General features: G+C 36.4%; 1 protein-coding gene across 1 annotated transcript in view; it reads left to right on the top strand.

The window, feature by feature from the left end:
* ICE1 (interactor of little elongation complex ELL subunit 1) overlaps positions 1-14,703 on the top strand; it is an 83,912-nt gene extending 69,209 nt beyond the window's left edge. The window contains exons 16-19 of the mRNA XM_036754495.1: positions 3,958-4,148; positions 4,833-4,939; positions 12,335-12,433; positions 13,607-14,703. Coding sequence (XP_036610390.1) covers positions 3,958-4,148; positions 4,833-4,939; positions 12,335-12,433; positions 13,607-13,788 — 579 coding nt within the window. The 3' untranslated portion in view covers positions 13,789-14,703. The remainder of the gene's footprint in view (positions 1-3,957; positions 4,149-4,832; positions 4,940-12,334; positions 12,434-13,606) is intronic.
* The last annotated feature ends 330 nt before the right edge of the window (positions 14,704-15,033 follow it).

Below are 15,033 nucleotides of genomic sequence, written 5' to 3'. Positions count from 1 at the left end.
TGTAGTTCTGTAGCTGCACCTCCCCCACTGCCCCTGGGGTGGTGGCCCAACCGGGAACTCTGTCCCCCTGCAGCTTTTCCCACTAACCTTCTCTGTTGTCTTTGGTGTTTGTGGGTTGAGAAGTCTGGTAACTGCCACAGCTCACTGATTCAGGGTGCTAGGGCCTGTTCTTCCCGGCTCCTGGTCTGGCTGGTCCTGCTGCCTCCCATGCTGAGCTCTGCTACCCTCCATTCTGTGCAGGATAGACCTCATCCAGCGACCATCCAGGCTGTCCTGGGCTGCGTGCTTGCTTCCCTCTGCTGTTTTGTGGGTTCTGCAGTTCTAGAATTTGTTCAGAGCTATTTTTTGTATAGGTTTTTGGAGGGATGCGGTGGGGAGCTCACGCAAGTCCCTGCTTTCCAGCTGCCATCTTCTGAACTTCATTTTTTACACTGTCGTATTCTATGACTTACAGAGATACAGAATCAACAGAAAAACATTAGTTTTACAAAGATACACCTTTGCAAAGTTTCCTAAGGAAAATCCAACCCACTTACTCTTCATTTCTGGGCCCATATGCTGGTAAAAATAACTCAGTGGGATGGACAACAAACATTTCTCATCCACTTGTTTTTTATCCTTTGTAGAAAAGTTAGGCCAAACTCCTTTGCTGAGAAGTTTTGCAATTATCTGGGATTTGTTGCAGTAGTCACAGTATCATCTCTTAGCAGGAGCATTTGGAGGACCTTGTCTTTCCAGTTTTATCCTTTAAATGTCTTTGAAGTAGCTCTGTTTACTTGTGTCTCTTGTGATTTTTTCTTTCCTATTTTCAATGTTCATTTACAAAAATTTTGAATTTCAAATTCTCTTCCTCCAACCTCTCTCCTCCTCATTAAGAAGGCAAGCAGTAGGAACAGCTAGGTCGCGCAATGAGTAGAGCACCAGCCGTGGAGTCAGAAGGACCTGAGTTCAAATGTGACCGCAGACACTTGACACATGTACTAGCTGTGTGATCTTGGGCAAGTCACTTAACCCTGAACCCCAATTGCCCTGCCAAAAACCAAAAAAAGAAAAGGCAAGCAATATTATATCAGTTATACTTGTGAAGTCATACAAAATCTGTATCCATGTTAGCCATGTTGCTTCCCCCCACCCAAGAAAATCACAAGAAAAATAAAGTAAAAAAAGTATGCATCAGTTTGTATTCAGAGTTCACCAGTTCTCCCTCTGCAGATTATTTTTGTCAAAGTTCTTTGAAGTTGTCTTGGATCATTGTCTTGATCAGAAGCTAAGTGTTTCACAGTTGATCATCATTACAATATTTCTTTTACTGTGTACAATGTTCTCCTGATTTGGTTCAATTCACTCTGCATCAGTTCATGTAAGTCTTCTAGGTCTTTCTGAAACCATCCCACTCATCATTTCTTATAACACAATAGCATTCCATCATAATCATGTACCACAGCTTGATCCAGCTATTCCTGAATTGATGGGCATTCCTTCAATTTCCAATTCTTTGCAGCTATAAAAAGAGCTACAATAAATATTTTTGTACATATAGATCTTTTTCCTTTTTCTTTGATCTCTTTTGGATAAATGCCTGGTAGTGGTATTAATGGGTCAAAGGGTATGTACAGTTTTATAGCTCTTTGGCCATAGTCCCAAATTGATCTCCAGAATGGTTGGACCAGTTTAGAACTCCAAGAGTGCATTAATGTCCTCACTTTTCCACATCCCCACCAGCATTTGTCATTTTCCTTTTCTGTCTACATGTACATCTATTGTAGTACGATACTTATAAGGTAATACAATTGGTTCTTTAAACAATAAAACAAAGGTCTTTTTCACCTCTAGATTTATGATTCTGTGAAGTAGTTCAGCCAATTCCTCCATTTTCCTTTCCATAGAAAATCTTTGAGCATGTTTTCAGTTAGGGGCAACTTCCCTTTGCCTTCTCTTTTCATATATTGTGAGAATGTCAAGAATAATATGATTGAGTTCCTCCAGGAATTTGTCCATCGGTCTTTGGGAAAGGAACTCATATTTCGAAAACGAATGACTACTTTAATATTTTTAGATGATAAGAAAACTATGATCCTTAAACACTTTCTGTTCCCTTTCCTGCTAGCAGTTCTGCCATTTTCACTGGAGGCACATAACACTAAGTGCCATTTTGTGTTTTCCTTTGTTTTATTGGTTGTTATGACCAAAGAATTCATCATTAAGCCTCTGATCTACTAATGATGAGCCACTCCGAACTTGGGAGGGATGGTCCTCAGAAAGTAGACATATTCTGATGACAGGATAGTACTCAAACCCTTCCAACTTGATAGGAACCTACTAAAGCTTCCACTTTGCTGGCGTAGTCTTCAAGGAGTCATGAATTACCTCTGTGCCATAAATGACATATTAGAATAGGAGTTAATGAAGGAGTATGATAGAATTTATAAAATTTTAGAATTTAAAGGGACCTTAGAAAGCAGCAGCTATGAACATAAAATCAAGGTTCTAGATGTTTTCTTGAACTGCTTACTGATCCTATTCTGAAGATAACACATGACTTGGCTAAAAATGCATTTGCTAGCCTATTTTGGTAAATGTGCTGGCAGCTTTTGCTCATTTAACTGACTCATTAGGGTTCCCAGTACATCTAATTGAGATTTAGTATAAAATTCTACCTTAGAAACAAGAATAAACACAAGCACCTTTGCCAGGTTAAATAGTCTGATTTCCTAACAGCCCTAATGAAAACTATAGTCATTGGGGAAAGCTAATAAAGTCTTCTGCATATGATAAGCGCATCATAAGGAATATTTGGTAGGGTCATGACAGACCAAGTATGCACAGACTTATCCCAATTACTGTCATTATTTGGTCCTTCAAAAACATTGTTTTAAGCAAAACTACTTTGGAATAATCGGTTACTTTGAAAGGGATAATAGTATAGGTGGACAACCTTTTTCTTTTTTTTTAGCTTTCAATTTATTTTTTATTTTTATTTTTTTTGGTTGAGGGGGAAGGCAGCACAATTGGGGTGAAGTGATTTGCCCAAGGTCACACAGCTAGTAAGTCTGTCGGGTGTCTGAGACCAGATTTAAACTCAGGTTCTCCTGAGTCCAGGGTCAGTGCTCTACTCACTGCGCCACCTAGCTGCCCCCGACAACCGTTTTTATACCAGGTTTTTGTCACTTTATAGTGGAGTTTGATCATAATGTAGTGACAGTACAATTACAGAATGATGTCGGTTATATAGATCATTCTGAACTAGAAAAATTGTGCAAAATACAAGCATGATTTTCCTACCAACACAGTATGTTCTCATTCTTCTTAAAACATTCTACCTTGAAATATTTTCTGCTGAAAAACAGCTAGTTAAAAGGTGCTGAGATTATCAGAATTAGTCTTGATTATAGAATGAAACCATTACAGAACTAAACTTTAAAAGAATTTTTAAAAAATTTACAATATTAAGTGATTCAGTCTGGCTCATTATTTATTAAAGATGGTAGTTCAGTGAGATTAAAAATGAATTGAAAATCAACTGAAACCATAGGTGGGTTAATATCTATAAGGTTTATTCTGTAAGATAAAATATTTAAGTCTCATTATATGTTTTACATTGAGTAGCAGTCGTGGTAGAACTTTGTCTGGATCCATTTCTATTACTTTGTAGGGGGAAAAAGTTTTTCAAATATCACTGGATTGTGTTGTCGTCACTATAATATCAGGGGTTGGGGGGTCGAAGGTGGAAATTAAACTGTTTACTTCTATTAAATTTAATTTATAGTAAGCAGAAGGGACCATAATTCCCATTTTAAGATTATTCTATCTATGAAAAGGGAATGTAGGGACTCTTAATCAAATGATTGATCATCTGGCCATTACTCAGATGTTTCAGAAGTAATAGCCCAAAGAATAAGTCATATATTGTGCTATCTCTGCAACTCTTAAATTTTATTGTATTTTTCCGTATCCCAGACTTCCTTCTTAGATGTTACTATGATGATCTCCCAGCTGCTTTTGACAATACAATTATGTCCTAAAATGGAATTTCACTTAAGTGAGAAATTTGGCGAAGACCTGAATGATGACATGTGGCAATATATATTTGCCCTTGATCTACTTTGCTGTCATCAGAAATGGGTTTGGACACATGATAACATCATAAGGTATAGTATTGGTTTGTTAAATAATAGAAATAAAAGTGATAAAATCGGTAATCTCTATCATTTGGAAGTTACTGCATAAACAAAAATAATTTTTAGGGTAATAATGCCACTCTTACTATGTATTGTGTTAGCCCAGTGCCTAACACATTGCTTGTTGACTATTCTGAATGAATAATAAACTCTCCTCCAGGGAATGTAATACAGATGGTCCCTGCTTATTGTGCACTTAGTACACAGAAATTCAAACTTTACAAAACTAATAAGCCAGGAAAGCATGTCTTTACTTTAAGAATTCACTTTATTTAAAAAAAAAAGTTCATGCTATTGTGCTTTTATATAGTGAGGATTTTATATCCCTTTCAAATTATTTGAATAACAAAATTTCATTTTTTACCTACTTTGAAAATAGCTTTATTGTATAGTTTAAAGTGCACTTGTATTTTTAGACAACCATGGGACAACCTTTAACGTTACTTAAGAATGGTAAGTGAAGGGTATTTGTTAGCATTAGAGAAGGGAGTGCAAGGGACCAAACTAAGTTCTTCCCCAGAAGAGAGTGCTTTTACCAACTATTGAAACTAATGATATTTTAGGATAATTCTTAACTTGTTATCTACTTAAGATAGATTCTTGATTTGGTAAATTTTGGGGGGTTCATATTTTCATTATCTCTTGATTTCATAGTAAAGAGCTATGGCCTGTCATGGATAAGTGGATAAAGCACAGAAAAGGACATTTGAACATCGAATACACTCCAGATATTATTGTAGCGTTGATACTCAGGCTAATTGGTGAGTTTTTGCTTATGTTAGCATTCATTTGTCTTTCATGTGATTTTTAATTTTTTTTAGCACAAAATCTAGTTAATGTAAGTTTTTTCTAAACTGAAACTACTTTAGGGTTTACCTGTTGCATTGATTTTTGTTTTTGAGATGTTTAAGCTGTCAGGGAATTAGCATGTTTGCTTTTCTAAAACATTTCATTTTCCTTTCTTTGCTTCCTTATCTATACATGAAGGGAGAATAACTCCAGTAGTTTCTTAAGAAGAAACTTACAGGAAAGTGGGCCAAGAGGCAAAGGGATGAATTAAAAAAAGGGAGAAAAAAGACAGAAAACTTGTTTGAGTGGTGGGAGGAGATATTCCTAATGAATATTCCTAAAGATTAAGAGAGAGAGAGCTGTAAAAAAGGGATATGGGTACCTTACAGTGGGTATTATGTACGGGAATTAAGTGCTGAGATAGACCACTCACTCATCCTGCCTCAGGAAAAGGTAAGTCAGAGCTACTGGAAACACCCAACACAGAGAAGAGTGAGAAGGCCTGATCTCAGGGAAAAGATTTTGAGGCCAATAGGAAAAAATGGCCAGGGAAGGGGTGAGCATATGTCAATAATGAACTTTACAATCAGGGACTTAGGAAGAATCTTACCATGAGGGAATATTCTCTTTATCCCCTGCAGGAATTAGTATTTTTCTAAGAGTGAAACCAATAGGAAAAAAAAAAAGAAGGGGTGGGGGGAAGAGGGCAAGTTCTACGAGGCAATAATAAACTGTTTAAAAGAGAGAAACAAAATTGGTACTTAAAAATTTTAATTCTATGAGGAATGCAGAGAATAAAGAAGGACTTAAGTGTAAGGGTCATGAACCAAAGAATTATATTTTTAAAAAAAGACAAAAAGGTAAGATAAATGATGATAGTGAGGGAACTAAATCCTTAATAGAAAATGAATGACTTTTGTATAGAAATGATTACCAGCTGCTGTCTCTCTTTATTGAAGATAAAATAAGAAGGAATCAATCCATATGTACTACCAATCAAATACATGTATTACCACACACTCACACACATATATTACATATTACACTGTTCTGTGTGGTGGGAGATTGCAAAAACAAATAGTCCCTTTGCTTAGGGAGCTCACATGCAGTCAGATGAAACAACATGGACGTATATTAAATAAACACCAAATAAATACATGGTACTTTTATGGGGAAAGGCGCTGAACCTAGAGGGATCAGGATAGGCTTCATGTAGGAGCTGGTCCTTGACCTGAATTTTGAAGAAAACTAGGGATTCTCAATCACTAGTGATAAGCACCTACTATGTGCCAGACACTTGGGGATACGAAGAATTTAACAATCTCTGCGCTTAAGGAACTTACATTCTAATGGGGAAGAAGATAATAGATGTACATGTAGACAGAATAAATATAAAGGAAATACAAATAAATATAAATCCATTAAATACAAAGTAGTTTGAGAGGGAGGACAATAGCAGATTTAGGGGGATGGGGAAGGAATAGGAATGTCTTCTTCTATAAGGCAGTGCTTTAGCTGTGTCTTAAAAACAGAGGGATTTTATGAAGCAGAGGTAGAAGTGCATTCCAGGTGTGGGACATGGCCCATGCAAAGGCATGGGAATGGGAGATAGAGTATAATGTGTGAGTAATTTGTAAAAGCTTAGTTTGGCTGGATTGTGTGAAGGGAAGTAGTGTAAGGCTAGAAAGATGGGTTAGAAGTAGTCATGAAGGGCTTTAACATTCCACGCAGAGGAGTTTGTACTTGAGTCTAGAGGCAACAATGAGGCCCTGCAATCCATTGCACAAGGGAATAGCATGTGCTTTAGGAAAAACTATTTTGGCAGCTGTGTGGTGGATGCACTGGGGAAAGACGAGGAAAGGAGACCAGTTAGGCCTTGAATTACACTGATGGCCTTGTGAATGTAGAAATGTGAGGTGTGGAAGTCAAAATCACTTTGACTGGGCAACTGGGGTATTTTGAGGAGTTAGGGGTGAAGCAAATGCTGTTATATACCTGAATAACTGGAAAGAAAGTAGTATCCCCAACAGAAATATAGGTGATCAGAAGGGTGGGTTTGAGAGAAAAAGATAATGAGTTCTGTTTTAAATTGGTTGAGTTTGAGATAGCTGTAGGACCATTAGGTGGAAATGTGAAATATCAGTTTGGTCATGTGTGCCTGTCACTTAGTGAAAAGAGTAGGGCTAGGGATATAGATATATTGATAGGTAAATACATAGGTACATACACACACACACACACACACACACACACATATGAAGGGTTGTATGTTGGTCCAGCAAAGGAGACAGCAGAAGCAGGCAAATAGGAGGTAACTGAGAGAGTCATGTCTTGAAAACCCAAAGTGAGTACCTAGAAAAAGAGAGTGGCAATATTGTCAAATCCTGCAGGGCTGTGAAGAAAACAAAGAAAAAGTCATCAGAATTAGTAGATATGCCACATATATACCATTGGTCACTTTGGTAAAAGCAGTTTCATTTTGAATAATGAAGTCTTAAACTAGATTGTAAGGTTGAGAAATGAGAGGAGAGAAACTGATCAATTTTGCTGGTTCGACTTAGGAGACAAGTAGTTATTAGTTTAAAGCAAACTTGGAAACTCAAAAAAAGTTGGAAGTAAATATATTAAGTAAATAATTCTCCTAAGAAGGAGCACCATCTGAATTATATACTTAATAGAATCTAGGTTGATATTGACCAGAGAACTTGGTTAGCAAATGATGAAATTGTTAAGGATTGTGTATTCAGACAACATTTTATTTAGTACAAAGGGCACTGAATTTGGAGAAAAGATTTGGGTTCTATCTCTGCCATCTCAAATTAGTTCACCTCTCTTTTGCTGTTTCTTCATATGTAAAACAAGGGTTGAATTATATAATCACTAAGGTCCTTTTCCATTTCATTTCACACCCTTTTGTGCTATCACTAACCATCTTTGCAAACTGCAACCTTGGATTACTCCCACCATCCATATCCTTTACTCCTGAATAGTGTGCTGCTGAATAGAGCTGGAGGAAATTGTGAAGTTGTGTTCCGCCTTCTCCCCTCCATTTATTCTCACATCACTCAAACATCTTTTTCCACTATCTTACACGATGGAGATGGCCTCATTTTTGCCAAGGCAAACTTTTCTATATGCACCCTTGGTTTCATTCTCTTAATTGCTGCATCTCATGGGCTTTTCTTAGTCATCCTTCTCACCACTCTTGTATCCCAACACAGTGATTCACCCTCTCTACCCAGGAAGACACTTATTTAGATTTTTGTGATATTCTTCTTTACTGATTATCACTTGATTGGCCCATTCCTGCTAGTTACCTAGCAATCAACCTATAGCTCCTTTTTTGTGGCTAAACTCTTTGAGAGGTCAACCTGCAGTCAAAGTCTCTACTTCATTTCCTCTCTGTTAACTCTTTACAGCCTGTCTTCCTAGCTGATCATTCAACTACTACAGTAGTTTTCTCCAGAGTTACTGTGGATTTCTTAATTGCCAAGTCTGATGATGGCCATTTCTTCATCGTCATTGTTCTTACATCCTTTCAGTGTTCGACATTATTGATCACCTCAGCCTTGATACTGTCATCTCTATAGGTTGTCACAGCACTGCTCTTTGTTCTGTGTTCTGGTGGTCCTCCTACCCATCTGACCATTTCTGTCTCTTTTGCTGTATCTTCATCCAGGTTGTACCAACTGGATGTCTCTTCCCAGGGCTCTGTCTGGGATCTTCTCCTCTGTTATCTCTGTATTATCTCACTTTGTAGTCTCATCACCTTCCGTAAGAATAGCTGTAATCTCTATGGTGGTGAATCCTAGATCTCCATATCTGGCACACATCTTTCTTCCTAAAGCTAGACCCAAATTACCAACTCCCTTTTGTACATTTAATATGGATATCCTGTAGACAGCTCAAACTTAACCATGTTCTAAATAGAACTCATTTTTCCCTTCAGACTCTTCCCTGTTTCCAGTTTTACCATTACTGTCAAGGACACCTCTATCCTCCTTGTCACCCAGGCTCACAGCCTTGGTGTCATCCAGGATTATTCACTCTTGGTCACCCCACATACATATTTAGTCTGTTGTCGTATCTTGTTATTTTTCCCTTCACAACACCTCTTGTACATGTACCCTTCTCTCCCTTCATACAACCGCCACTCTAGTGCAGGTCCTTGTCATCACATGCTTGAGAAGAGATAAGCAGTTTGCGATCACAAAGTTGATTTAATCCAATGAATATTTATGGAATACATGAGTTAACGATGATTGCTGAACAAATTTCATTCTTGGTTGATTTGCAGTTTGATTTAGCTTCTTAACATTAAGTTGAATAAAATCACCTCCTCATCAAATCTCTCCAATCCCTCGTGCCCACTAGCATTTCCTTTTTATTGTTTCCAAGGTTGTAATCTACCTATCACTTTTACTGTGCCATTCTTAAAATTTTCGTTTTACCTCATGTAAAATCCAACCAAGCTGATGTTTAAAGAACTGTATCTTTGGTCCAACATTTTGGACCAACTTGCTTCCTTTTCTGACATCTCACTCTTTCACTTTGTTTAGCACGGGCACATTTCTGTTCTCCATCCAGTCATCTCATCCAGTTTCTGAGCCTTGTGTCAGGTCACATCACATTCTCAGACACCTGATTTCACAATTATTCATTTCTTTTGCTTCCTTCATTCAAACAGCTTATGAAAACCTGCCTCTTCCAGCAAACATTCCCAGTTGGAAAAGAGGTAACCATTTTCCTCTGGTCCTACACTGTCTTGGACAACTTGCAAACTCATAATCACTCCTTCATTCACTGTGTTTTATACTTAATCTCATTGCTCTTATAGTCTTAATATAGTTATTGGAGTGGAAAAGAAGACATATCATTTTGTTCTTCTTACAAAAAGTGAGCAGTGCCCAAAATTGATTTTTTTGAGTTCTGGAATAGATTGTATTTCTGTTTCAACTTCATGTGTCCACATTAATCTCAACATGTTTTGAGTATTAATTGGACATTTATTTGATACTTTTTGCTAGATACCATGATGAGTAGCAATAAGGATAACTTAATAGTTTAATTTCACTTAATAATAGCATTAAGTGCCAAAAAGAAGAGTATAGATTCCTTCCAAGAGGTAATAGGGAGCCACAGGAGTTCTTCAATAGGGGTAGAAGGGTGACACGATCAGAGCCACTTGGGTGGCTACTTTATGGTGGTTGGATTAGAGATGGAGACTCAAGTCAGGGAGACCAATTAGCATACTTATTACAATAGACTAGATAATAAGCGATAAAGAACTAGGATAGTGGTAATATGATTGGAGAGGGGGGAGATATGTGAAAGAAATTGTAGAAGTAAAAATGACAAGATTTGGTAACTGGTTCAATACGTGGGTGAATGAGAGTGAAGAATTGAGGATGTATGATTGGAAGGATCAGTACTCAAAAAAATAGAGATGTTCAGAAGAAGAGCAGATTTGGAGGAAAATCTTATGATTTCTATTTTGGACATATTGAATTTTAGATCTTTACAGGGCACTTAGTTCAAAATGATCACTAGGCTGTTGATAAGAATATAGCTTAAAAGAAAATTTGAGAAGGCAGTAATCACTTTCATATAGGGTGGGGATAGAGAGAAGATCAGTACAGATTTCAGGATGGGATTGTTAACTGTGCCTTAAATGAAAAGAAATATTTCAGTAGCCAGAAATGAGGGAAAAAATGCTTTCCAGTCTTATGGGAAAAGCCTGTTCTAATTAGAGAGGAAATATAAAGATGCCTTGTATGCAAGGAGAGGCAGTCTTTTTGCAGAGATGAGAGTGACACAAAACAGAGGACAACAAAAGATTTTATACATACTACAAAATCTGTTATTGACCCTAATTACAGTAAGAACTAAGGGATTTTTTATTTTTAATGCAAGTCCAACATGTTTCTGGGGGTGCTTAATTGAGAAAACTGAAAAGCTTCAAATAGAGAAATTTGCCAAGGTTGAGCAAGTATATCTACTTCTGCCCTCATGTTGGGACTCCTTTGAGTCAACCTAACAGCAAAACAGTCTAAATAAGTCTGCCACATAAGTACACGATTGACAAAGCAGTGAGTGCTGAAATGCCAGAATGCATGCACCTTTATAAATTTGCAATTTGGTTTATTTTTATAATACTAAATTAAACAAAAGTTTTCCATTTTGGTCTGTCTGAAACACATTTCCACCAACCCAAGGAATATAACTCAATCTCTTTTAGCAAAACAGTTGGTTGCATATAAAGGTAAGCATTCCCTACCATGTGAGAAAAAGATGTGTTAAATGTGTCCCAAAGAGTTTTTATTTTGGCAGACATTAGGTGCCTTTTGTATTCAAGGAATTGTTTTACATTCTGAGGTTAAAAAGATAGATGCTTTTTAAAAGGTTCACATTCTAGAAGGAGGAATTGATACATATACAAATAACTACAATGAAAGGCAAGTACTATATTTTCAAAGAGAAAGCACTTCCAGTTGGGGGTCAGGTGATGGTACTTGTGGGATCGTGAAGGAAGGCTTCATGGTCAAAGTGACAGCCCAAATTGGACATTGAAGGGAGATATATTTCAAAACCAGAGAAAGGGAACTCGTTACCAATAATAAATACAAATTAAAATGTAATAGCTATGTTTAAAGATTACTGAGAGTAGGCTGGTGCCATCAAGAGAAATAGGAAAAGTGAGAGGAACAGATTTTTGGAAGAACAAGTTAAGTTAGGGGCATGTTTTTGAGGCGGAGATAGGCCATCAAACAACTGGAAATCATAGAATTGGAAATAATAAAGTTGTGCAGAGAAGTGGTAGGTGGAGATTTCGGAGTTATCTACATTGGGGTCATATTTGAAATGCTGGGAATGAGTGAGATTACCATAGTAAAGCAATAGTCAAATGAGGAGAGACCAAGAGAACTTTGAAGAGTACCCTCATTTAAGGAGTAACTGTGGGAGGTGCAAGCAGTCTGAGGTATGATGTTTTGAAGAAGTGTGGTTCACATTGTCAGACTCCTGAGAAGGGAGAAAGACAGAAAAGAGGGCCATTGCATTTAGCCTTAAGCTGATTATGAATGATTTGAAGAGCGCTGTTTGAATGGAGTAGAAAGAACTTTATATGGGTGCATTATTTTCAACTGTCTATTACGTGATCTTTTTTTACCTTATAGAAAGTTGACCCATATACTGTAACTGCCATTGTGGATGTGGTCATTTTGGTTGGTTTGTTATGTGATGATACTTCAAGGGAAGACATGGAAGAATGGTGAAAGAGTAGATGAACAGATTAGTTTTGAATTCTTATTGAAAGTAGCTAATACTTAACCAAAGATATCTTTTATGTGTCAAATTTTTTCTTACAGGTCGTTTAGGCCAACTAGGTTTGAAGGAAGGATTTTCTTCTGCTGTGAAAAATATCAGTTCTGTGATTTGTATGTTCATACAACATTCAAATGAAGAAGGTAAAGTCATTTTATAAAAACCATTTTACTACTTAACCATAAGTCTTATCTCTGTTGATAAGCATAAATTTTACAAAAGATAAATTAGGTTAGAAGAACAGCAAGACCACCACATAGATTTTAATAATACATTTTAGTTTTCTCTGAAACTGTAGTATTAAACTCAATTCCTACTGTTCTCTTAGCATTGAGATGTCTTATCACTAGAGAAAGGAGAACTCAAATCTTGATCTATCAGAGGTCTCTATACATCATGGAGCTTTTATAAATATAATTTTTCTTTGTGTTGATATCCTTCAATGTAATTTTGATCATTTTGCCTACTCTGTGAGCCCAATACAAAATGATCTATTTTTAATGTGGAGAAATTGAGGCCTAAAGACTATACAGAACTTCATACCTTGAAGCAAATTTGGAACTCAGTGGAATCTGGTCTTCAGATATCTTAAATGAGAGCTCCCTCCCCATGAAATAATGATTATTTCAGATGTGAGTCATGGTTAAATTGCTCTGTTAAGAGTTTAGATATAGCTTGATGGTGTTTTCTATATCTCTACAATTCCCTCTGACTGATTCTTTACAGGATAATTGTGTATCTCTCTCTCTATATATAAAGCACTTAGCATAGTGCCACACATATTATAGGCACTTAACAAATACTTGTTTCCTTCCTCTGTGCAAGAGTGTAGTGAACGAGGTGAATTAAGACTGAAAAAGAGTTGAGTACTTGATCCAAGACCAAGTCTTCTTAGCAGTGCATAGATAAGTCACAAGATAATAGTAGTTAGAGCTGCAAAGACCCTAGAGACCATTTAATTCCATTCATTTTATAGTAAAGAGCATGAAAGTTAAGTGCCCAAGGTCACACAGCTACTTTGTGGGTGAGCTAGGATTCAAACCTAGATGCTCTGTCTTTAAATCTTATTTTCATCACTGTACATAACTGCTTTTTGGATTTTGTCATACCATCTAGGGCTACTGTAGCCCTCACTGCTTTCATTGGTTTTGATTATTTTTTCTCTTAGTCTTTTTATTTAATTTTCATTTATGGAAGAAAGTATATTTCATGGCATCCAAATTATATGACTAGACTGTGATATGTAAATTTTCTAAAAATTCTTAATACATTCCTCCAAAGCTTAAATAATAATGACTGACTTAAACTCTTTCTAGATGTACCCTGGAGTATTCAGTTGGCAGCTGTATATGCTCTTTGTGACTTGAGTCCCAGCAATCCAGCAGAAGTGTCCAAGGTACTAGAAAATTGGATAAGAATGACCACAAAGAGCATCCCATCTGCTGTTACAAGCTGCTTAGCTGAAGTCAACTTGTTGCGTGCAGCAGAACTCAGCTAAACCATTGAGGGGAAAGACACTGCATCTGTCCAAGTGCCTTTTTGTCTTTATCAGCAGAGTTGGTTGATACAGTTGAGAAATGATCAGAGCAATACCAACAACAAAACCAGGCAAAAGACAGACATTCCTTATTGTTGTGGACAGGAAAGAAAAAATAGGAATGGCTTTATTCTAGAAGGCATGTCCTTCACAAAATTATCGTGTTATTGAGTATACATTTCATATAAGCCTGACATGTTTTAAATGATGATGGGTTGAAGTATTGTATTATGATCAGATAACAAAAACTTGAACTTTGCCCTTTTTGCTGCAGAAAGTATCTTTTTTAGTGTTGGCTTTTAAAAAATATATATGTGGCATTTTAAATTTAATCTGACAAAATGAAAATGCTATTGGTTCTTGAACCGAAACAGTTTCTGGACTATGCATTCAAGACTAGAGAATTATATAGCTAAAAAAGACTTGGATAGCAAGGTCTTCCGTTACTGAGCCTAAGGATGGGCTACAAAACTGTATTTTTTGTTTTTAGTGGGCTTCTGGAGAGAATGAAAGACAAAGCTCTTGCCAGAAATTCATTTTAACTTATTTTCTCCTCATTTGTAAACTTCCCTAAAACTATTCAGTTTCATCCTCTTGTAGCAGGAAAGGGCATCTGAGAAGTAAAATTAAACTCTAAATGCAGTTTTATGTATCAATTAGATGTATATAAAAGATTCAGAGATAACCAGCAGATCTCTGTGTATGTTTTGTATGTACAGTATAATGCTATAATGTGTTTCACATTTGATGATGTTCCACTTTGGGAATTTTAGTGTTTGTATATAGACAAGGGGTTTAATAACTCACCATGGTTCTGATTTGTCTTGTATTCATCATTTCTTAAAACGCCTGTACATGTTCTTTGTTGTTTTTTATAATAAAAACAAAATGAACCATACAGATTGTCTGTATCAGTAAAGAACAATGCTTGTCATCCTTTATTCCTATAAATACTGAAAATGGATGGTAAACAGAGAAACTTCTTTAGAAAATCTTTTTTTTTTGATTATATGGAACACTGGTGGCTTTTGAGACCTACTCCTACTAATTCTACTAATATTAGTCCTAATATTAGCCCTGCTTATACTAATTTCCCTAATACTAGTTCTATTAATACAGTCCTACTAATACTAATTTCTCAAATACTAAAATAGCTTACATTTTTATAGCACTTTAAGGTTTATAAGGTGTTACATATGTATATGT

Source organism: Trichosurus vulpecula, chromosome 1, assembly GCF_011100635.1.
Source record: "Trichosurus vulpecula isolate mTriVul1 chromosome 1, mTriVul1.pri, whole genome shotgun sequence".
Classification (NCBI taxonomy): Eukaryota; Metazoa; Chordata; class Mammalia; order Diprotodontia; family Phalangeridae; genus Trichosurus; species Trichosurus vulpecula.
Note: the sequence above shows the minus strand (reverse complement) of the source record. Positions and strands in the feature narration are given on the sequence as shown.